Below are 23,819 nucleotides of genomic sequence, written 5' to 3'. Positions count from 1 at the left end.
GCTAATGCTTTGAAAATATAAATCTGCTTGAAAAATATGTATTACTATCTTGAGGTAAAAATTGATACATTTTACATACATTGTGTAATGTTTTGTCTTATTTTCTGAAAGTAAGATAAATGAAATTTGTATTTTTGCCATTAGAAAAGTGAAAAATTACTTTTACTCCACTATAAATCAGATCATATATATGATTTATTTCTGGGGCCTTTAAGCATCTTTTTCAGTATCTTAAAGTTATAAATCTATTTTCCTAAGTTAGTTGCTGCTACATGTTTTTGAGTAATGTAATTTTAAATTGCCAATGCACTCACGAACACATAGCAAATGCAACTGCAATAAGCAACATAGTTTTGTTTTACTGATAATGCACTAGTTTTGATTAAAAAAATATGTGACAGCCCTCTAGAAAAAGGATGAATAATCCCAGGTAACTTTTTATTCACATATGTTTTTGGTATTCTTACATGACAGAAGGTATGAATTCATGTCTTGATGTACCAGTGCTCGGAACTATTTCTGAAAACGTTCACCAGACTAGAAGTTATACAGAAATGGGAAAGCTCAGTTGTCAGCCAAGAAACAAGAACTCCAAGAATGAACAGATGGATTTGAATAATGACAAAGTAATCTGTGATAAGGAAAGTGAACCATCTTTGCAAAAAAATACGAAAAGATCTAAGACTTCAAACAGTCCTCAAAAGGAATTGGACAGCAAAATCATTGGAAAAAGAAAACACAGCAAAACTGCAACCAAGAATAAGCTGATTGCTGGTCAGGCAAAATTAACTGACTTTTTTCGACTGTAAGTTTTTGCTTTTGCATACGTGGTGCATTGACTGGTTCAGAAGATATAAAATTTTGTGAAAATTTGGTGAAATTCATTATTGCTTCCTTTCATACTCAAGTAAGTGGAAGTAGCTTGTGTGCAAAATTAGACAAATACTTACAGGTCTAGATTATGCAGAAGTCTTTTATTTTTTGATAACAACACATCATTAGTAATTACAAATATGTTCTTTTTTGGTAATGAATTGTTTCTCGCTACAATGTGATGGTAATATATTTTTGGATTCATACATATAGCTGCACTGAAACACAGTAACTTCAAATTACATTAAATTCATAATAAAATGTTTGATCTTCAAAGGAGGTGCTGTAGATCAGTAGTTTTCAGACTTGCCAACAAGGTCGATAGACTCTTCCCAGCATACACCTGAGCACTATAAGGGGGAAAAAAAACATAGCCGGCAGATTAACTCATGAAAGAACTAGAAATCTTTATGTCCCATGGAAATACTAATTTAATAAATTTAACAAATGCTTCCTCCCTTGTGTACCGAATCAGAATAGACATGCAGTTGCTAAATGAACCTTTATCAAATTGCTATATAGACATTACATTATACTTTACCAGAATGAAATAATTGTTGTGTAAAAATGGAAATATACTCACTCTCAAAATCTCTTCTTCCTATAGGGAATTTAGCTGAATTTTCTTCATCTGCAGTCTCTCTTTCCTGTATTGATTCAATATTTTGAGTTTCAGTGTCAGCTGGAAAAGCCATGGTTCTCTTCAGTTCAAGATAAGGTAGCTGTTTTCTACCCAAGTTGATCGGCATAACATGATTTAAGAAATCATGTCTGGAACCTGTGTCCTGTTTTAAGGGAAAACAAGAGTAGCAGTTTATCTTTAAATCAGTTGTGTCTACTTCTTATATTCCAGTTTTTATACTTAGCAGTGCAAGTATTTTATCTTTCAAGTTGATATTTTAAAAGTAATGACCTGCATTGCATCTCTGGCTGAAATGGTTTTGTGGTAAAGATCATGATAAAATAACAAGTCTTATATTTGGTAAAGTTAAAAACTTGTTGCTGCACATAGGGTCATGCTGAATCACATAAATATAGGCTTTTTTCTCCCCATATTTGGCTATATATAGTTCTTGTAAAAATCAATATATTTTTCTATTCAACTCTCCAAGTTACACATTTCAAAATCTTGGAATTAGATACTTACACTTAAAAGTTCATTCTTGATTATAGTATGCTAAACTGGTATTTTTGTATATTCATTAGATTATTGCTTTAAATTATATTTGTTTTTTTAAAAGGCTATAAAGATAATTTCAATTTTACAAGTAACCCAAAACATAAAACTGAAAACTCACCAAAACCTTCATCTTTTTGTCATCCTCTTCATCTAAAACGCTTCTGTCTTCAGTCTTATAATGCTTCAGCAAAGGTATAGTGCCTCTGCTCACAGTTCTTTCTCCATTTCGAAGAGTTTTTCCTAGATTTAATGTGGATAGCAACATATCTTCATCTTCTGCTTTTTGCAGAGATTTTGAAGCTGGGAGTTGAAAACCTTGAGAAAAAAGAGAAAGAGAGAGAATTAACATGTATGATGAGATACACATTCTTAGTTACTTAACTCTTGCATAGAAGTTAAGCAGTTTCCAAATTTCAAGAAAGCTTTTTCAGTTGTAAATTTATGCTCTCCTTCTATGTCCACTTTATATATTTTACAGATTGAATGGAAACTACTTCAATGCATGATGACTTCATTCTTCTAAAAAGACCCTTACTAAGGAATAACCTTTTCTATAATCCTTCTAATCCCATCTGTTGTTTAGTACTACTTAAAACATTTCTTTAGCATGGATAATTTATTTATATGTTGGAACAACACAGATTAGTTCCTTTTGATGAATCAGTATAACAAAGTTCACAAAGTGATGTCCATTTGTGTTCTTTATAAAGCCTTACATCCAGTTAATGCAATTTAAGAAAAGGAACTAATCTACATAAATCAGCGTGGTTGTTGTATAGGTGTGATCTGTCACCGTTTTTGATCAAAACTGAAGAGCTGAAAAGCTTAACATTTAACATCAGCTTAGGGCTGCTATTATGTTAGAGCTGAAATCATTAACTTGTATTTTGATATCCATTACGTCAGGTTGCATTATTCCAAGCTTATGTCTTGAAATCTGTATGAATACCTAAGTAATTGTGTTTGTCTGCATTTTCTTTCTGAAAATGGATCTTTCCTAGATACAAATGTGATATAGTCAGATAAGAATGCTTGCTAAGACCGTAGAAAGAAAAGTGAACTTTGTCATTTAAGAAGTCTTTGAAGTCTACCTATTACTGTGAGGAAGGAAATGGAGGAGTTTCTGCATAATGTATTTTGGTTAGTGGGTTTAGTGTTTGGTTAATTGTTGGTTGGTGATGTTTTTCTTTTCTCACCTTATCTGGAAAGCAAACAGGGCCAGCTCAAATTTAGCTAATCTTTTTGTCAGTGGTACAAAACACCTATTTAGTTGCTGTGTGACTCTTAGCTGGTCTCTTAAATTCCTGACAGCAGGAAGAGTACAGGTTCTCCCTTGGTTTTCTTCCTCACACTTCGTTTTACTTTTTCTGCTTTTTGTCTATACTGTCATACACTAGGAGCAAGATTTAAATTTTTATTAGCAAAAGTGATTTTTTTTTTTACAGTAACTTTTTTTTTGTACTGATTCTCTAACGGTTTCCACTAGTACATACCACTGATGTGGTGTGAAGGAGAAAGTAGTCCAAGGAAGAAATGTGAGTGCTGCTGAAAGGGTTTGCATAGTCTTAGGGAAATAGGGAAAGAACAATGGCTCCTGCTGAAAACGGGCAATGATACACTAATACACAAAGTGAGGATGTTGTGTAGAACGACTGATCAGTGTTGTTGGAACAGTGGTATTTCTAATCGCTGATGACTGCTAAAATTCCTGGAAAAGCATATTGCCTTGCCAAAGCAACCCTTCATGGGAAAATATGTCCTGGTGTACAAAGCAGATTTTGACTAAAAGACGTTTTGGGTATACCCACTTTTCCCCAAGTGAGTAAAAATGCATTTAATCCTTTCTGGGCAGACCATCTCTGACAAATAGAGCTATTGCTTCTCATTCCTTTCATTTCCTTGCTGTAGAGCTTGTACTTGCCTCTGGGCAATTGGAGTGGTTTGTTTTCTTTTACTTTTATTGCTTCACTACAAGGGAGACAAGTCTAAAGTCAATTGTATATGGGTTTATACTTCTCATTCAACCTTTCTTTGTAATTTGTATTCTTCTCTCACATTCAGTTTTTGTACAGTCTTGTTCAATTAGTAAAGCAGAAACCAAATATGCTCTGTAATGGCACTTTCCATTTAGCTCAGTTGAGGCAAAAAAGGAGCACTTTGGAGCTACCTTTCTTTTTACATGTTGGCATTTGAATTAAGAGTTGGGAAGTAAGCTATCCAGTCTGTAATTGTGTATGTGGCAATAGCTTCTGCTTATCAAGCTATAGTACCCACAAGTATGCAGCATATATCGCATATGGCTTACTTCCAAATGCTTCTCTTTCATTTATTAGAAAGCACAGTTAAAATATGAATTGACCTGGATCAATTAGGAAGTCCATCTACAGTGTCTACTTAGTTGTCTACTGTGTCTATAAGCTGATGTCTACAGAGGGATATAAGATCAGGGCAAACTTAAAGTACTTCCCCCAGTATCCACTAGAGCTTCTTGAACTGGCTGTTATTTTTTAAGGATTGTTGAAGATCTGAGGTAGTTCTAGTAATACTTAGTAGAAACTCCTAACTGCTAAGAAATCAATAGCATATGAATGCATAGAATATAAACAGCAATAAATCCAGTGACTTTTGTGCCTGTTTAGAGCAGCAGATAACATTAATACACCTGCAGATTTGTAATGCACTATGTATGTCTCTTCATAATGCCTTTGTGAATCCTAACACTCTGTGTGCATTCTTTCCATTTAGTTTTGAAACTTTCAGTACAAAATTAAGATGTTTTAATGTATCAGCTTCTATGTTTTATCATGGTTTATCAAGTTGGCTTTTTATAGTAAATAATAACACTGCTTACAGAGCAGTAATAATTATTTTGAGAAATTCTTCTACATTGTGTCTTGATACAAAAACCATAAATGTTTAACATCTGAAATCTGATGTGGTGTATATATATGAGTAAATAAAAGCTAGGTGATAATGTGCTTGGAACGTGTCTCATACTCTATTTGAGTCCTTCTAGGAATGGGATACAAAATAATTGTAATAATTTTATTTGGTCTTTTAACTACTGCAGTTGCCATGTACAAGTGTTTGAGCCTAATGACTAGTATTGACTGAACAATTAAACCCCCACATTTTGTTACGTATCTTGCATAAAGCCAATTTTGCTTTTTTACTATTAGCAGACTTGAAAGCTTTGCAGTGCATTTAAGCAACTTTAATAAGTAATTGCAATGAATCTTAAAATAACACAAAAATACATGATCAATGTTAATATGCCCAGTAGCATACTATTTCTGATTTTAAAAGGTGGTGGGCTGTTTTTTGTTTGCTTGTTTTTGTTGGTTTTGTTTCTTTGTTTTATTGGATCTTGTAAATTTCATGCAAACAGCTATTTCAGTCTTTTTTTATTTCAGTTGGAAGATATTTGTCATTTGAACCAAGAACCACATGTACTGAGACTTTAGAAGACTGATTTAAACCAAAACCAAGCTCTTTGCAATATGCTTGTTCATTTGTGTGATCCTCTAGTAGCAGAGAATGAAATAGGGGCTGTCTGCTTTATATCTACACAATGTAAAAGCATGTCATTATGTGCATGAGGCTTGTATTTCCAGGGCACTTAAAACATTTGGGTAGTTTTGAGTAACAACATTTTATTTTAATAAATAACTGATTGTATTAGACTCTTTTTTTTGTATTAGAAAAAAGAATTTTGTGGCATTGAGATTGATTTTGGCAACAGTTAACAGTATACATTGTGCATTGTGTCTGAGACTTACATGAATATTTTAATTTCTGAGGCATAGATATTTTTTTCCCCTGATACTTTTTCTTGTGATCTTGGACAGAGTAAAAAAAAAAAGTGATGGTATTGATTTGTGCATTTTTAATTTTTTTTTTTTTTTCAGCACTGATACAAATGGAAGTAAAAATTTCCAGAAGGCATTTATTTGCAGAAGAACTGCAGTTCCTTCTTAAGCCTTGAATAGGAAACCTAGATTTTTCTATGCTGGCTTTAGGCTAGCCAATTTTGCTCTAAACTAAAATATAAACAGTATCTAGCAAGCACATTTGACAAGAAGTTGACTATATTCAGTCATTAGGAAGTGATAAGGCTATGAGTTGTAACTGAAATCCCACTCCCTTCTTGGGTATTAGCTGTATCATTTATCCATCCGTTTGCTCATTTTCAACCCAGAGCCTCAAACTTTCCTTGAATGTGGACACTTTCTCTCCATGACCTTAGCACCTTATTACAGAGACTGTCTATCTGAAAAGCCTGATTGGGGTAGTTCCAAACTGCTCCCACCCCTAATCCCACAGTCAGGTAGAGGTTCACTGGGTTGCTAATGGAATGAACTTCTGATCAGCAGTTCACAGGACATAACAAAGGTAATTAGTGCACTTCATTATGGACTGTTTGAAATGAAATTAAATGTAATTGAGATTCTTTCCTATCATTGATTCACTGTTCCTGCTGAATTGGTAGTCACCCACAGTAAAGAAGTTGCACTCACAAAGCTGCTCGTAACAGGACAGCCCTGGAGTTGTTCAGGAGCACAACTTTGATTTTGAGAACTTAAAGTAATCTTTTGTTTATGTGGTAGGAGAATGTACAAGTGGGGAATGAATCCCTGCAAATAAGGCGACTTTCACTGAATTTCTACGCAAGATCCAGACCAGCCATTTCAGTCCTCTGTTGAATTGTAGTGTATGTATTTATAAAATGAAAAGTTGCATTTGTTTGTTGCAAATTTTGGAAAAATTTTGGAAAAATTTTGAAATATTTTCTGCAGTTTGTTATTTTGAAAGGAATTTCAGAATTTCATCTAGTGAAAATGCATAGAAACACATATTTCTTATGGAATTCTACAGCAGAACACCTGCCTGTATAGTTCCTTCTAACAAAAGATAATGATAGGTGTCTGTTCTTTCTTAGGATTCTTCCTGCTGAACAAAATGGTCTGCTCTTGTAGGAGTAACTTGCCAATACAACATGCTTTGAATTAATTGAACTGTTCTTTTCAGTGTCTGAAAGCAAAAAAGAAAAACTGTCTCTCCCCTTCCAATATCTAAGATTCTTTTTCCAAGAGACCTTTCGCAAAACCATCTATAGGAACCTTTGTTAATGGATTTCCAATTAATCAGTAAAGTAGAAAGAGGAAGGAAGATTCCATAAGCAATATTAGCTTCTTAATTAAGAAAAAAGTGGTGATGGTGAACAAGTTGTATAAAAGCTAGGCAAAAAAAATAACAATTATAAATATTGACCTGTTTCTTACAGCAGATTCAAATAAAACATAAAGATAAATCTGTAAGCACAGAAGCTTATTAGTATCATAACCCAAGGAATAGCTTTGGACTTAAAAGTACAGATGAAATCCTTGTGTCATTTAAGATTTATTAACCTCAGTCTGCCTTTAGAAGGCTTTACTATGTCTCCAAAACTGCCCAGCCTTTGTCTATGTCATCTTCGACAATGTGATTTCTCTTCAGTCAACTGTACCTCACCTAACAAACTGCATTTTTGTGATGGGTTGACCCCCACTGGCCATCAGCTGCTTGCCAAACCTGCTCTATCACCTTCTTCCTCCTCAGCTAGTAGAAAGGGGAGCGAAAATACAATGAGAAGGTCATGTGTTAAGATAAGGAAAGGGAGTGATCATTCAGCAATTACCATAAAGGGTAAAACATTCAAATGGGAAAAAATAATTTCATTTATTACAAGTAAGAGTAATGACAAATAAAGCCAATCCTTAAAATACCTTAAACTCACCCCTCCCTTCTTCCTGGGCTTAACTTCACTCCTGATTTTCTTTACCTCTTTTCATGCAGTGGCACAGGGTGATGAGGAATGGGGGTTGTGGTCAGTTCATCATGTCTCTGCTACTCTTTCCTGTTCAGGGGAGGACTCCTCACTCTCTTCCTCTGCCTACAGTGTGGGGCTTCTCCCACAGATGACAGTAATCCATAGACTTCTCAAACATGGGCTGCAGTCCAGAAGACGGCTCTAGCATAGGTTTCCTGCCAGCAAACCTGCTCCAGCATGGGCTTCCCATGAGGTCACAGCCTCCTTTGGGCATTCCCCCTGCTCTGGCAGGGCTCCACAGGCTGCTCTGCCATGAACCTTCATTCATGCAGGAGCACAGCCTGTCTCACCATGGTCTGCATCATGGACTGCAGGGGAATCTCTGCTCTGGTGCCTGGTCTCCTTCCCTCCTTCCTCACTGACCCTCATGTCTGCCAGGCTGTTTCTCTTCTATGTTCTCATTCCTTTCCCTGTCTGCAGTTGCTGTTGCACAGGGGGTTTTGTCCCCTTTTTAAATACATTATCCCAGAGGTGCTGTCACCGTTATTCATGATCTCAGCCTTGGCCAGCAGTGGATCCATCTTGGAGCTGGCTGTCACTGTATCTGGACATGGGGGAAGATTCTAGGAGCTTCTCACAGAAGCCACCCCTGTAGCCCTCTGCTAATAAAACATTGCCACACTAATCCCATTCAATTTTATATGTCCATCTTTGCACTTACATTTGTATTTCAGAAAAAAAGAGTTTTAATTAGTCTGCTTTTATGTAAAAATTTGCATTTCTGCACAATTATTGTGGATGAGACACAATTTTTCTGAAACCAACCAACAGCAGGAACTTCTTTATAAGAATAATAAAGAGGCTAGGGAAGACCTTGTCCCTTTCCTTTGCAGGCACCTGGGACAATTTCAGCCAATAAAAAATACAGGAAAAAGCAGGAGGTGCAATTGCAATTATTAACTTTATTTGGGCACTTGATATCTGGGAGAGGCCATGAGCCTGGCTATCAAGTGCAAGTCTGCTAGAACTCCTGTGATTTCTACTCTTCACCATTACTCTTCATGGGGTTTGATAGTGCTGAGGTAAGTAGTTTGTTTTGCATAGCTAATACTGAGGCAAGAGAATTTCTTTAGAAGTATTGTCTCTTGAAAGTGCTGGGTCAATGCTACTGCAGCCATTAGTGGATCAAGACCTCTAAGGGCAGTAAATACTACTGCTGATACACTATGATGGTAACACTGACTATGGCTTGCATTTCAGAGGAACAGCAGTTATATTTCCAATTTTATATGAAAGAAGTCTGGATGAGGTAAAGGAATGTTATTACTGATATTGTCACAGGTCTTATCTGTAGATTCTATTGAAGGTATATTTTTCTTCCACATATATGAGTACAGATTCTTTTACTGAACTAAATCCTCAGAATCTGTTTGCATGATGAGAACTGACTTACTGCTCACATAGGGCTAAATGGCGAATGAATCCAACTCTACTACAATTCTTTTTCACAGACCATGTGTACAGTAGTGTCACTTTCTAAAATTCTAACCAATTGATTGTTACCTATTGCTTTTTTTTTAATCAGTGATGTTACATTTTTAGTTCTTTTTTACATTTAATTCCCTTTTAAAAGAATTGCTTTTTCATCTGAGTTTTTTCTATTAATGTTTTATGTTCTTACGATAGATTATAAGCCTCAGGTTTTAAGAATCTTATTTCTTGTGAAGCAATAACATTGCATAATGAGCCCAAACAGTATTTTAAACTGCTTTGGGTGTGAGATACCATCTTGGGACACACTGTACTGTAAGTAATTCTCAAAATGATCACAAAGGTCAGAGGTGTTTCCAGGAAGCCATGATGCCTAAAGAGAACACAGAAATGCTCTAGTGTACTTTTTACATGGTAAGCTGAGTTGTATACCCCGCGTCTGTCTGGGTTTCTCCTCCTGGGTCCTAGCACAAGGAATCAAGTACCTTTTCATTCTGTTACTGTGAAGTGAAATTCAAAACCTACAAAGGACTCACCTGGTATTCTCTCTTTTGTCCACCATTACCAGTCCCTGATACTGACTCTTCTACTGTTTGTTCCAGTACACTATTTACACTAGCAACCTGCTCTAGTGGAAGGTGTCATGGCCCATGGCAGGGAGGGTTGGAACTAGACGATATTTAAGGTCCCTTGCCAGCCAAACCATTCTGTGATTCTACTCCTCCCATTCATATGGTATTATCACTATGGTGTAGAGAAGCTTGCAATATATGTAATCTCCTAATTACAGTAGTAGGTCATTACTGCAATGCTTATATTTGTTATCCAAGATCTAGGAGTGACATTACGATTTAGTGACTATTATATCCTTGCAACACTTTTTCTTGCCTATCTGTGCCAGAAATCTGGCCAAATTGTACCTGCTTTTGTTATATCAATTACAGTCAGGTCTTTTTCATCCCAAGCATGTGAACTTTGTGCATGAGTGAAACATCTGACTCTGAGGAAAAGAAGTTGCAGGCTGTTAATCATACAGTTTCTATGCTGAATTACCTTTGTCTGCAGATGAGGCTGTGCTACCACTGATACTCTGTACAGCCTGTACTCTGTACCCTGATACACTGTACAGCCAGTACTTATAAATGTTTCCAAGACTTACCGCAGAGAATGGCAGTCACTCTGGAGATTCCAAAGGAAGCTGTCCAGGAGAAATCACATAAGATTCTGGGCATATTATGTACATCTATGCCAGCATGCCTTGTAATTCTCATAAATGAGGGCCTGTTAGAGTCAGCCAAATTACTCTGGCAGGTATCTGCTTCTTAAGTGTTGATAATCCAGATGAGTGGGTTGTTGTTATCCAGTGCTTTCGGCAAGCTTTGAACAAGTTTATAAGCACTGGCCCTGTGACTGTTAACTGTGGCAGCAGTCCACCAAACAGATGAGCATCAAGGTCTACAAAGATCAATAGCACAAGATAAAGAATTACAGAAAACTGTAGTTAACTAGAAGCAACACCAAACTGCTTTTAAATGATCTCATTCTAGTTATGAACTAATGTTATTCTAATCTACGATATCTTTCATGGAACATAGCACTGTTAGTGAAATATCAATGATTATTTGCATTGACATAGAATTATGAAAGTTTTGCCTTACCCAGAGTTATAGTTTGTGGAACTCAGTTAATTTCCCAGAAAAGATATTAAAATGGTTAGTCTAGTATATCCTTGTGTTTAACACTTGTTTGGTATACCTCATATTTTGCATATGAAGGGTCATTTTGCCCAAAGGCAAGCAACATCAGCTATCTTCTTTGAGAAACGTACTGTGGCAGTGACTTATGCCAAACATTATGACTTCCACCTAGTCATTCGTTTAGATGCCAACTTTTGTAAAAAAATACTGTTTGCAGCTGAAATTACTTTGTCTCACCTCTTTAGAGAGTGCTGTCTGCCATTCATAGTCGTACCCACATTGATTCACATTCAAGGAACATTTGTAATATTATTTTTATTATTATTGAAAAAGTTTGCTAACATTATGTCTGATTCTCTAAGATATTATCAACTCTGCTTTCATTTTTTGGCCCTGTCTGCTATGGATGTTGACTTGTAAGTGACTTATGGAAGCAAGGGATCCCTACCCTTTATGCTATACACGTGCCTCTGAGGCAGCTGAGTACACGTGATATTTATATGTGAGATCTTCATTTTTTAAATGGAAGTGGTACATACACACAAAGAATAGAACCAATTTAGATTACAGCTTCAGCTGGATGACTCACTGCTATTTTGCATGGATTCTTTTTGGATATATAGTGATATGACAGTGCTGTTCTATTTAGGATCTGAACAATGAGGTTTTAAGATCAGGTTTTGTCATAAAATCTATAAATTCCTGCTCAGTTGAAGGGCAACACAGCAGGTCACAAGCAGTCCAGGAGATATCTGTAGTGTAGTGATGATGATTTCTTGACACAGGTTGACTGATGAGGGGAAGCACTCTGGTGGAGCTGGTATCAACAATTAGGAGCTGGATGTGAAGATTTGTGCCGTCTTGGCTGCAGTGACCATGAAATGGTGGAGTTCAGGATCCTGGGATAAGGGCTAAATTATTTTTCATTAGAAATAGTCAAACTCTGAATTTAGTAGGTATTGTCATTAACTTTACATGTTTTTCTGAGAGCTGTAGTGCTTAATGAAAAATTGGTTTTATTATCAAGAGAAGCTTTATAACATTTCCTTTCAATTTTATACAATAACTTGTTACCTCTTGTAATCATTTAGAGATGAAGCTTGTCAAATCATTAAAGATTTTATCAACCAAAAGAGATCACTGAAGTTAAACTTACAATTAGACTTACACGTATATCTGGTTTAGGAAATTGCTGAATTTGACTATTAGATAATGAAGTAGAATAGTAGAGATGTAGTGAAATAGAAAGCAGGTTGGTTTTATATAAAAAAATAATTGTTAGTTATAGTTTTAAATATAAATATGAGAAAGTCATGTTGATTATGTATTCTACTTTTCATTAGGAAAAGTTTGATATACGTTGAACTAAGCCTGCCAGAGAAAATGCAGTCTTCTTTTACTTGTGTGTACGTGGCTAGATTTACAATCATTTGAAAATACACAGAAATTTCATGTGTGGGAGGCTGAGGCTTTTTGCTCTCACAAATGTCAAATCCATGACATCTTTAGGTAGTGTCATAGAATACTTTCTGTATATACCATCTGCTATAGAACAATTGTTTAAAGAAATAAAAAGTCTCAGTGCAAATTTCTTGCACTCCTTGATCAAAACAAGCCAGAATATTTAGTTGCCATTATTCCGAAAGAGTACATAGGTAGAGTAGAATGAATATAAATGCAAAATATTTCTGATACTTGCCAGCAATAGCGTTTCATTAAGGTTAAACTATCTGTGTAAATGTATACATAGATGAAAACATAGAAAAGTTAGTTATCTTTGAGTATCCTGGGACTCAGAAATTGGTCTCATTGTGATTTTTGCCTTGACTTGACATTTCTAGCTTAGCCAGGCAATGAAATATCTGATCTTGCATGTTAAAATGTCATATGCTTAAAAAAACCCATGTTGTTGACATATGACTGAAAAAACCTCAGCCTACAGCCAGAGTATTTGGTATTTGTTGCAAAATTCACATGGAGAAGTGTAAATGTTTCTCTGACAAGTTATTATTAATACTAATAACAGCAGTTACTAGTATTAGTCATTATCTTATTGGAATGCCCAAGTGCTAGGCATGTTAGTCTTGGCAAAGGGTGACAAAAGGCAGGTAATGCAGTCAAAGGTCAGTAATAAATTTTGTAATATTACATCACCTTTAAGTGTCTAGCAGTACTGGATCTTGGAGACAGCTGGCTTTCATAAAGAAGAGTAAGAAATTAGATATGTATGCAAATCTTAATTCTAAGTGTGATCCTAGTTTGCAGAAAACAAAAGCTCAATACTCTGGGTTGAAGAACATGTGTCCTTGAAGGCTTCCAAAAGGAAAGCCTAGAAGATCACTACTGCCAGCTGGTGAAGATGGAAAGCATTAAGTCAATAGACTGTAAGACTGGTTTGTGATTTAGAGATGCTTATAAGCCTTGCTGGTAAGGAAAGGTTATGATGTGAACTAAATGTAACATTTTCCCTTTTCAAACTGATCATATGCTATGTCATGTTTGGAGAACAGTGATAATATGTTTTACTTGCTTAAGTAAGAGTAGTTCCTTTAATTATTAAATTTTAATGTTAACTTGGCTCTGAATCCTTTTTTGATGTGACCCCTGCATGCTGAACAAACATAAGCTCTCTCTGATTATTGATAGTACCTTTTACCTGCATGCCTAATGTCATTTTTGCCGCTGAAAATGAAACCACAACTCCTTCCAAAAATTATCATCCTCCTTCATGTTAGTGTAATATTTTCTCATAAACATAGTTTGCTTTTAAATTGTGTGTTCTTTCTTAAGATTCATGGTTAGTCTGTAAATTAAAATCAAGCATGTTTATTAGCTCTAGTTTCAGTGGAAATGTATCTTGTTTGATGATATTCTGTTTGCAGAACCTATGAAAAAGAATGCACTTTTTGAAGCAACATTGAGTTGAAAATGCAAGAAACTCTGGTAGTTCATGGGCCATGTCTCCATGCTGTTGCAAACTGGTGAGAAATCAGTTCTTTCTTAGATATGTTTCAGTTATATAGATACCTATGAACATCATGTCCCTTTAAGTTTTCTGATCAGGGTAAGCACTGCTTAGCTGCAACTAGAACATTGGTGTGTTATCAGCATTGTTCTCAGAATGAAGCCAGAATACAGCACTGTTGGGAAGAAAATTAACTCTATCCCAGCTGAAACCAGGACACTATGTACACTGCATCTATTTTTAAGTTAGAAGAAACAAAGGTTAATGACATTAATATAATTTTAAAAGAATAAATTAAAATAAGATTAAAAGGGAGGATAATTTTGACAAAAAAATGTGCTAGGAAATTGCAAACACATTTTATTCTTTGTTAATTTTTTGTTTACCACATAACATTTTTGCAGTCTTTGAAAATATTCTGTGTTTGTAACATGATGGAGAATTTGTCCTTCTAAAATAATAAGGAAATAAGTAGTAATCTAACTGTAGGATTTTACCCTATGAACGGAAAAGCTTAAAAGAGCTGTTGGAGATGTAGTTAGCTAAGACAATCTTTTAGTTAAATCCTGCAACTACATCCTTTTAATCATACACATAACGTGTATGGTGATTTGGGATCTGGGTGAGATAAATAACATAGTCAGATTTTGTGTGCTTTATTCATAGGGTTCATTTGTTGCTTCCATAAGTGAAATGTGTTAGTTAAGCACTTAAGACAGTCAAAATTAGGCCTGTCTGAAGTGTTCACAGATATACAATGATTGCAGTTTAACTAGAACACTAGTTATAGTGTGACCTTTCATGTAAAATACACATATACACAGCCATAAAAATACTTTTTGTTAAGAATTTGTTCTGTGGAAGTATATTTGTACAAAGTGCCTATGAAAGTGAGAAACTACTGTAGCAGGAATACTATTTGTGGAAGGGTGACAAAGAACTGCTGCAAATAAGATGGTGAATAATTGCATGTGCTTCATCATGTTTAGAGAATAAAAAGAAAAGTGGATTTATATCAACAAAGCGCATAAACCCACTTTTAGCTTGTGCATGTCAACAGTATAATCAGCCATTAACTTGGGCAACTCTTGCATTTTGCAGCACTGGTCTTGTGTTACTACCTTGTCTATTGCTGTCAAAATTCCTAAAATGGGTTTTAATGTCATTGTGTATCTGTTCAACTGCTGTTGCTTAACTGGGATAGTTATGTATATGTGTGTGTGTGTGTGTGTATATATTATATATGTAACATAACAGCTCTTTCCCAGTTCCAGTTTGGTGATTCCATGATTAATTAGGAAAATTTAGTACAATGATGATGAATATTAGTTCTTGTCACTGGCATTTAATTTTACTCTCAAATGATAAAAACTACATTACTGTAATTCAACTATAATACAACCCTACACTGATTCGAAAAAAATATCCCTTAGCATAATGCTGGGGAACAAATACTTCTCTCTGACATACACCGTCCCTTTGAGATCTTAGTTTTATATCTGTCTGGTTCCAGAACCTGAAATAAGATCATTTGCACTGCATAATTCACATAGATCTAGGTAATTTATTCACCTGTAGATTATTCACTGAGAAATGTACTTGTTGTTTAACATTGTATCTGATTAGAAGCTGAATTTATCAACTAACATTTCCTGATCTGAAAAAGGAGGAAAATTTAACAAAATTATCATGATGCTATTCTCCTTCTACCCATTGCCCAGTGGTCAGGAAATTTGTATACTATTTGTTTTTGACGGAGCATCTTTTACTTTTCACTGAGTGAAAACAGTACAGCTGATCATGGCTTCTGTGAACATTCTTTCCTATTCTCCCCTCAAGATCATCATACAATGCTGAGATTAACAAAGAAACACCAATAAACTTGGGGTTGATTGAGCACAGGAAGGATGTTCCACAAGAAGTTCAATATTCTGTAACCTAAAAAGGAATGTTAAAATTTTGACATATACTTGGTGATTTTTAGCCTGACTCCTTAAAGAAATGAGATTTAGGCCATCACAGAGTGTGTAGATTTTGGATTATATTGTCAGATTCTATCTCTGCCAATTTCAATCAAATTTCTTTGCAGAGTGCAGGAAAGGCATTTACCTAGAAGACAAATTCTGATCAGTTTAATGAAAATAATTGGATAGGAGAGACCCATTAAGTTTCCCAACTGAAAGACAAAGTTCTGTCTGGGTCCATGTTTTCTTAAACCGTGAGGAATTAATGTAGATGAGAGTTACAGCTACAGCAAAAGTGTCCACTGAAACTCATAATAATGAGTTTGAAGCAAACTAAGCTTTATTAGTTTCAGTACCCATAGAAGTGTTTGTTTAGGTTGAAACCGAGTACCCCTAGGTCCTTTGCTGCCAACCTGCTTTTCAGACACTTGAACCACAGTGAGGGGTATATTCCTTCCCAGGTATAGGACTTTGCACTTCACTTTGTTGAGCTCCATTAGATTCTGGTTGGCTCATTTCTCCAGCCTACCGAGGTCCCTTTGAATGGCAGCACAACCCTCTGGTTGTGATAGACATTCCTATCATAAGCAGACTTGCTGAGAATATACTCTGCCCTATCATCTAGATAATTAATGAAGATGTTAACAGGATTTTACCTAGTACTGAACCTGGTTTACACCCTGGAGTGCATGGCTGTTACTAGCCTTTAACTCAACTTTGTACCACTGATCACCACCCTCTGGGCCTTCCCATTCATCCAGTTTTCAATTCACTTTACTGTCTGCTCATCTAGCCCATAGTTAATCATCTTCTCTATGAGGATCTTACAGGAGAGAGTAATGAAAGCCTTACTAAAGTCTAAGTAGACAATGTGCCCTCATCTACCAAGCCACTTGTTTCATCATAGAATGTTACCAGGTTGGTCAAATGCACATTCCCTTTTGTGAATCCATAGTGAATATTCCTGATGACATATCCTTCATGTGCCTGGAAATGATTTCCAGGATTAGTTTCATTGCCTTCCCAGGGATAGAGGCAAGGTTGACCAGCCTGTAGCTCCCTGGGTCCTAATTCTTGCCATTTTTGAAGACAGGAATGAATCTGATTTCCTACAGTCCTCATCCACTTCTCCCATTTGCCATGATAATTCAAAAAATATTGAGTGGCTTCAAAATGTTGTGAGACCACTCCTTCAGCACTATGGTACATCCCGTGAGGGCTCAGTGGCTTTCATGTGTAGCACTTATGTAAGTATTACCTAAAGCTACTGTAGTTCATACATATCCTCACTGATAGAACTTTGCTTACTGATTTAAATGCCAGACACATCTGTAAACAACCTTGTGAAAGTCCTTAAATATCACCTGTGTCCTTGTTGGAAGATTTAAATTAAAGGAGAAGCCATACTCTGGCTCCTTACTTCTCATATGTACGTATTTAATTTCTGATCATTAGTTTCAATGTCTTTCTTGGCTAGCTAGCCAGGAAAAAAGCCCTAGTGTTAAAACCTTTGTCTTGCTATACCGGAAAATAACTAAGTCACCTATTAAGTTTTGTTAGACTGTATGGCTTGGGTTTCTACAGTTCAGTGTCTAACGCAATATCTTGATTTAACTGTGAAACAGCAGTTGAACTTCCTTTGCTCTAAGTAGTGAAGTTTAAACTTCAAAATCTCACACAAAAATACATACTGAGATTATGAACTTCAAGAATTCTTATAATGGTATGATTCATTGTTATTTTGTTATTTTGATAGCATGCATAGGCTTAATATACCTGACATTTTGAACCTGAAAATTGAAATATTGTTCTTGCTGTTGCTCTCAATAAGGCAAATATTTTAAAACAGTAGAGTCATGAAAATAATAGAAAATGTATTAAAAAGGGAAAGCATTTTTTTGTGTTCTGTTGATACCCATTAAAATAGATAAAAGGTATGTTGACTCTGTGAAGTAGTGTACCTTATGCAAGAATGCCACTGTTTTCCAAATATTACATCATATCTATTCAGTATGACAATAGATTTAGGTATGAAATAAAACTTTGATTGCCATTATTTTAAACTTATTTGAAAGATGTTTATGGTAGTGCTGGAAATACTGCATTCAACTGCACTTATTTCCTAGATTTATATTGGGCTGAAAGAAGTCATTAGCAGCTTGCATTTTGAGAGCATTGTTGGTACAATATGGTGGTGTGAGTCACCAAAAGCTTAGTGACATAAAGAATTACAGCCTGAAGGAAAGAAAGAAACAGTTTGCCCAAAGTGCAACATCTGCTTTAGTATATTATGATCAGAGATTTGAATTGCTTTTTTATATCTTGTTTTTCAAATTATGAATTTAGTATTGGTAAAAGGTACTGACTCAGATTCCTCTGTGTCCTTGAACAGACATAGCACAGGCAGCAGAACTGTGATTTTCCCCACACAATTCAACTATATGCCTTGAATATGACTTTAGATCAGTGATGGCAAGCTTCTGGGTTGCATGTCAAAACTGTTCCATTGTCAACAGAACACAGAGGTGCCTTTACTCCTTCTGTGCCAGAGTTCACTTTTCCATTGTCTATTGCTTTAATGGGCTACTAAGTGCATGAAATGGACTGGTATGATGACAATGGCAATATTAGCAGGTGATTAAAAACCAGTTAGTCATCATTTAACCCTTAGTTTCTTTAAGAGGCAAGGTAACCCTTTAGGGAGGCTGGGCATGTCTCCGTTTCTGACTTACTGTTTTCTCCTTAGGGAGCCTTAACTGTGAATATAAGAAGTGTAACCTTCAACGCTTTCTGAAATACACTGTTCTTTCTTCAGAATTCACTATGTATGTATAAGCAGCGATGGCAGTGATTGCTGTGAAAATAAAGGTGTTGTTTTGAGAGACGAGACTTAAATGACTTCATAACAGCCTTCCAGTATCTGAAGGGGGCCCACAGGGATGCTGGGGAGGGACTCTTCATTAGGGACTGTAGTGATAGTACAAGGGGTAATGGGTTAAAACTTTAACAGGGGAAGTTTAGATTAGACATAAGGAAGAAATTCTTTACTGTAAGGGTGGTGAGGCACTGGAATGGGTTGCCCAAGGAAGCTGTGAATGCTCCATCCCTGGCAGTGTTCAAGGCCAGGCTGGACAGAGCCTTGGGTGGCATGGTTTAGTGTGAGGTGTCCCTGCCCATGGCAGGGGGGTTGGAACTGCATGATCTTAAGGTCCTTTCCAACCCTAACCATTCTATGATTCTATAACATTTGAAAGGAAAAAAGCACTTTCAAAATAGACCATCATAAGCAAAAATCTACCTTTGATAGTTTTTGTTTTAGATTTACTGTGTAGAACTTTGTCAGGATCCTAAGTAGTTCTTTTCTTTATTGCTGTTGAGAATCACCTAGGTTCTGCCTTGTGATCTCGTTTTGGCTGGCAGCATGGCAACCTAGGGTTTGCAGGTGGAGGATGAGTTCTGCACTCATACTATACTTGAGAAAGAATACCATGGAAAAGTTAATTAAGATCAGAAAGCAGGTAAAGGGTTTAAAAATCGGGGTTCATTTTTTAATCAGCTATTTTACTTTTAGAATTTCGGAAGTAGCCCACCTGTGAAGAGGGAAGTCAGCAAGATGGAGCTTGTGCTTTGAAATCCTTCAGCTGGTGATTCAGCTGGAATTTTCCTGGGTCACTGAAGTTTTATTGCACCTCTTAAATTATCAGCAGATGGAAGAAAGACTGTCAGGAAAAGAGAAACATAAGGTCAAGTGAGCCGTATCAAAGAGTATCTAGGGCAATATGATGGCCAAGGTTAGTCTTTACAACTCAGAGGTAGAATGAAGTTGTAAGACCTTAAATCAAGGCTCAGCTTCTGCTTGCACCTGTATATATAAGGCTTTGTATAAAGTCTGGCAGTACGTTTGGCCTCAGTAATAGTGGAAAGAGACCTTCAGACCCACTAAAACTGATCTTATTTTGGGAGGTTCGTATATAATATAACCAGGCACAGACAGCGCAGATAGATGTCTCTGTACAGTTGCCTCTCATTTCAGCACAGAGGGTCTCTGACACCTTTACCTGTTGTCACGGTCAGTGAATTAAGTGTTAAAAGATTGAAACTGCAGGAGCAGTGAGTTAACTCGGTGACAACAAAGTTGAAAGAGTCTTTTCTTGATCTGGCACTCAACTACTAATGAGAACTGTATCTTGGACTTTAACAAGCTTTAAAGGCTATCTGTTTTCAGGTTTGTCAGTAATCTCAAAACTGGTTTTTGACCAAAACTGTTGCTTTTCCTTTTTTACCTGCTTGTTTCTCCTTAAAAAGTTTAGAATCAGTGATGATATTACTCAGTCCTGCAGTTCATCCCACGAGTTTTGAGTAATATAAACTGGGTTAAACATACATTCAGGAATTCTAGTTGTAGTTTATATCAGGATTCTAAGAGCCTAGGTGATAAGCAGATAAATTATTTACCTGCCTTTTGGTGACATGATTTTGTTCTTGGTGATTCAACTTTGTCTTAAGTATATGTTCATTTATTTCTATTTTTTTATTCTCCCTTACTGTTATTAAATGCGTTTCTCTGCGGTTTAGCCAATAGTCCTTGACAATTCAAACAGAGGTGATCCAAACTCTCTCACCGAGGCATGTGAACGTCTTTTCTATAACACTATTTACAAAACTATGTACCTACACAGTGATTCACTTCTGAAATCTTGTTTTTCTTTGTATAGAATATAAGATCTATGGTTGGAAACATTTCATCATTCCCAATTTATAAGTTATACATTTATTCAGAGGACTGTCATGTAAAGCAGCAGTTGTAATAACTGCGTATCTACATTCATTGTATGAATGTGATAAATTCTGAGAGACTCCACAAAGGATTTTAGTTCAGTATAACTGATCTTTTTCTTAAAAGGTGTTACTATCAATGTCAGTATTTGCATATGCATAAAATTTGTCAATGAGATTCAATTACTTCTTTCTTCTAAGATGGCTCAGCATCCTGTATTTCCTCCAAGGTAAGTATGATTTCATTCTGTACCGTGTCAAATTATGTTTCTAATCTAGGCCAATGAATACTGTGTAAGAATACCTTTTTTCCTCTAATGGAGAAATGAAATCTTGACTAATTCTTGACTAGAATTTATTTTGCTTTTATCTGAATTTTTAGGGTTTTTTTTTTTTAATTTAATTTTTTTTGGTGTTGACGTTTTCTGTGCAGCAAGAAATCTCCAGTTCTCAATCAAACATACTTGCATGCTCTAACAGCAATTGGTAGCTCTTTTAGAACTGAGGAAGTTAGCTTTGTTTAAAAGTAAGATCTGTAGCTGTCAGTGGAAATTAGTCTCCAGCAGCAGAAGTTAAGGAAAATGAAATAACTGTAGTAAATTAACTTAAATTTAAGAAATCTGTACTTGGATGTTGTCTGATTGCAATTCCTATTTCCTACGAGCTAACTGAAATCTTTATATAATTGCCACTAACACAGGAGTCTCAGCTCATATTGTTTGGCCCTTAGTTGGATGTCTTCTAATTTCTTTTCAATTTCACTCAGAAACCCTGTTGGCATTTTAAGAGATTTGCAGCCTCTAGCAGTCATATTATACAGAACAAGAGGAAGAGTCTGTGCTTGGTCTTCTGTTTAACAGGAAGGCTGTCTTCAACAGAAGTGCTCCACTGCTATTGCTTTGGCAACATATCATTACAATCAGTATCATTTGTTCCATGCTTTTTCAGCATCTGTGAAGCAGCAGCTGGTTACTGCTTTCTTCATCATCAAAGTGCTTTCAAGGACATTGGACTAAAAACTTCTAGGAGAATTTTATTAATTTACAAACACAAGAATATGAGTATTTTAATGTTGGTATCAAGTGTAGGTCAAGTAAAATGTTAAAAAATATTGGGAAAGGCTCATCCACCATGGAAATGTATGTGTTGATCAAATTTGAAAAGTTTTCTTGGAAGAAACAGTGCTTTCTTCTTATAATTTTGATGATTTTTTTTTTCCTCCTAGGGATAAATAACTATAAATAAAATCAGTCCCTTTAAATCTTCATGTTGACAGAAATGTCTGCATTTAATACACTTCACTCCTGGGATTTACACAGCTTTAACACAAATTTCCTTGAAGCAGAAATCTAGGCACATTCTAGCCACCTCTAATCCTTCTGCAGCATTAAACATCTATAAGTTCCACTTAACTGATAGTCACTAGCCTACATTTTGCTTACGTGAAGTTTGTCAATAGAAGGAAACAGATTTGGGCATCTCGATTTAGAAGACATCATGCTATTGGCATGTCCTTTGCTTATTTGGTCCTACATGTAAGTAGAATCCCATTTTTATGTTAAAGATATCAAGAAATGCATCATGAAGGGACAGTTGTCTTAGCTAATCAATAAATTCTTTTCAGTAATAATTCAACTTAAACCTGGGGCAAAGAAGATCCAGAATGATCAACACTTAAATGTTTTAAATAGGTAAGAAATTGTGGTAAAGGCTCCATGGCACATAAAAGCATTATATCATCTCTGTGCTCTGTCACATTCTTCAGTTACTTAAGGCCAACCCATTGCAGATGTTGACAGTAGCTAAGGCCTAATACAATCAAATATATAGCTAAAATAATTTGATAATATCTTAAGATGAGATCTATGTGCTGTTTGTTATAATTAGATATGCAAATTAATGTTTGCTTTCCAGGTTCTTTTAGAATGGGCGAGACTGGTGATTTTGGAAAAAGACATAACAAACTTTGTGTTTGTATTTTTCCATCCACATACTGTTGAAGTATCTGTAATTCTATTGCGCTTCCTTTGGTAAATATAAATTCAAGGAAGTGCTTTAATTAGCTACTATAATTTTCCCCCTAGAACCTCATTTATTCTATTCTGTTGTTGAGAAATCATAGAATGGTTATGGCGGGAAGGGACCGATCTCCGTTCACAAAGCAGGGTTACCTACAGCACAGTGTTCAAGACCATTTCTAGTTGTGTTTGAGTATCTCAAACTTGTTCTGGTGTTTGACTACCCTTACAATACAAATGTTTTTTTTTTTTTTTCTTATGATTGAGTGTAATTTTCTTAATTTTACATTCCATTGACTCTTTTCCCTTCACTGGTTGTCACTGAAAATAGTCTAGCTCTTTCTTCAATACTGCCTCACATCTGATATTTATACACACTCGTGAGATCTCACCTGAACCTTTCTTCTCATGGTTAACAGTCCCAGATCTCTCACCCTCATCTTGTATGTCAGAAATTGGAAATATTTTTGGATAGGTGAGAAAGCCATCTTTTATATCTTTGTAATAAATTTCTAAAGTTTATTCAGCTCCCTTATTAGGATCCAACTCCCTTATTGTTAGAACCAGCATTTACACCACTGCTGATCCTAACAACATGACATTCTTCTACCCCTCCTCACCTATTAAAATATCTCCTGTGTCCCCTGCATGTTTCTTTTAGTGTGTAATGTGTAAGGATATGTCTAATCACCAACTACTGCTCATTATAGATAGAAAATTTAAAAAATTACAGTAAGTTTCTGCAGTTATACTCAGTTTAAGGTGTAGTGATTGGAACTAATACTGTGGAATACTAAGGTACGTTTAATAGGTCAACATCGATTTTGATTTCAGCCACTAGGAGGTGAAAGTGGTCCTTTCACATAATCAGTACTAAGAATAGGTCTTGCTCAGTGCCCTTTTTATCCCTCCACCATTTGGTAGAATGGCAATGTATTGTGTTTGGTTTCTCTTTTATAAGTCTTCCTTAGTGTTTGTGGCTCACCGTACTCACACAATAATTTCCTCTTGGTTGATAATCTGTTCTTCTCTCCCTCAAAATAGTC

The 23,819-nt window shown here is 35.8% G+C and overlaps 2 protein-coding genes across 8 annotated transcripts in view; one reads left to right on the top strand and one right to left on the bottom strand.

Annotated features, from left to right (window-relative positions):
* Window positions 1–5,038, top strand: part of PARPBP (PARP1 binding protein) — a 51,749-nt gene extending 46,711 nt beyond the window's left edge. For all 6 annotated transcript variants that reach the window (XM_065680363.1, XM_065680360.1, XM_065680373.1 and 3 more), the window contains exon 11: window positions 475–5,038. In XM_065680363.1, the coding sequence (XP_065536435.1) occupies window positions 475–809 (335 nt within the window). In that variant the 3' untranslated portion in view covers window positions 810–5,038. The remainder of the gene's footprint in view (window positions 1–474) is intronic.
* On the bottom strand, window positions 956–10,745 carry PMCH (pro-melanin concentrating hormone). 2 transcript variants are annotated; one of them, XM_065680431.1, is made up of 4 exons: window positions 10,513–10,745; window positions 2,172–2,368; window positions 1,457–1,658; window positions 956–1,223 (listed from the first exon to the last, which is right to left on the bottom strand). In XM_065680431.1, the coding sequence occupies exons 1-4, from the start codon at window positions 10,622–10,624 to the stop codon at window positions 1,174–1,176; spliced, it is 561 nt and encodes a 186-aa protein (XP_065536503.1). In that variant the 5' UTR covers window positions 10,625–10,745; the 3' UTR covers window positions 956–1,173. The 2 variants fall into 2 exon arrangements, with proteins under 2 accessions (XP_065536503.1, XP_065536505.1); XM_065680433.1 differs by lacking the exon at window positions 10,513–10,745 and having other exon boundaries at window positions 2,172–2,420.
* Window positions 10,746–23,819: the final 13,074 nt, after the last annotated feature.

Source organism: Lathamus discolor, chromosome 1, assembly GCF_037157495.1.
Source record: "Lathamus discolor isolate bLatDis1 chromosome 1, bLatDis1.hap1, whole genome shotgun sequence".
Classification (NCBI taxonomy): Eukaryota; Metazoa; Chordata; class Aves; order Psittaciformes; family Psittacidae; genus Lathamus; species Lathamus discolor.
Note: the sequence above shows the minus strand (reverse complement) of the source record. Positions and strands in the feature narration are given on the sequence as shown.

Coding starts and splice junctions, on each gene's coding strand:
- PMCH (XM_065680431.1), bottom strand. CDS start 10,624: ATGAGAATTACAAGGCATGCTGGCATAGATGTACATAATATGCCCAGA. Junction 2,369..10,512: donor AGTGACTGCCATTCTCTGCG/GTAAGTCTTGGA, acceptor TTTTTTCTCAAG/GTTTTCAACTCCCAGCTTCA. Junction 1,224..1,456: donor AGGAAGAAGAGATTTTGAGA/GTGAGTATATTT, acceptor TCCCCCTTATAG/TGCTCAGGTGTATGCTGGGA.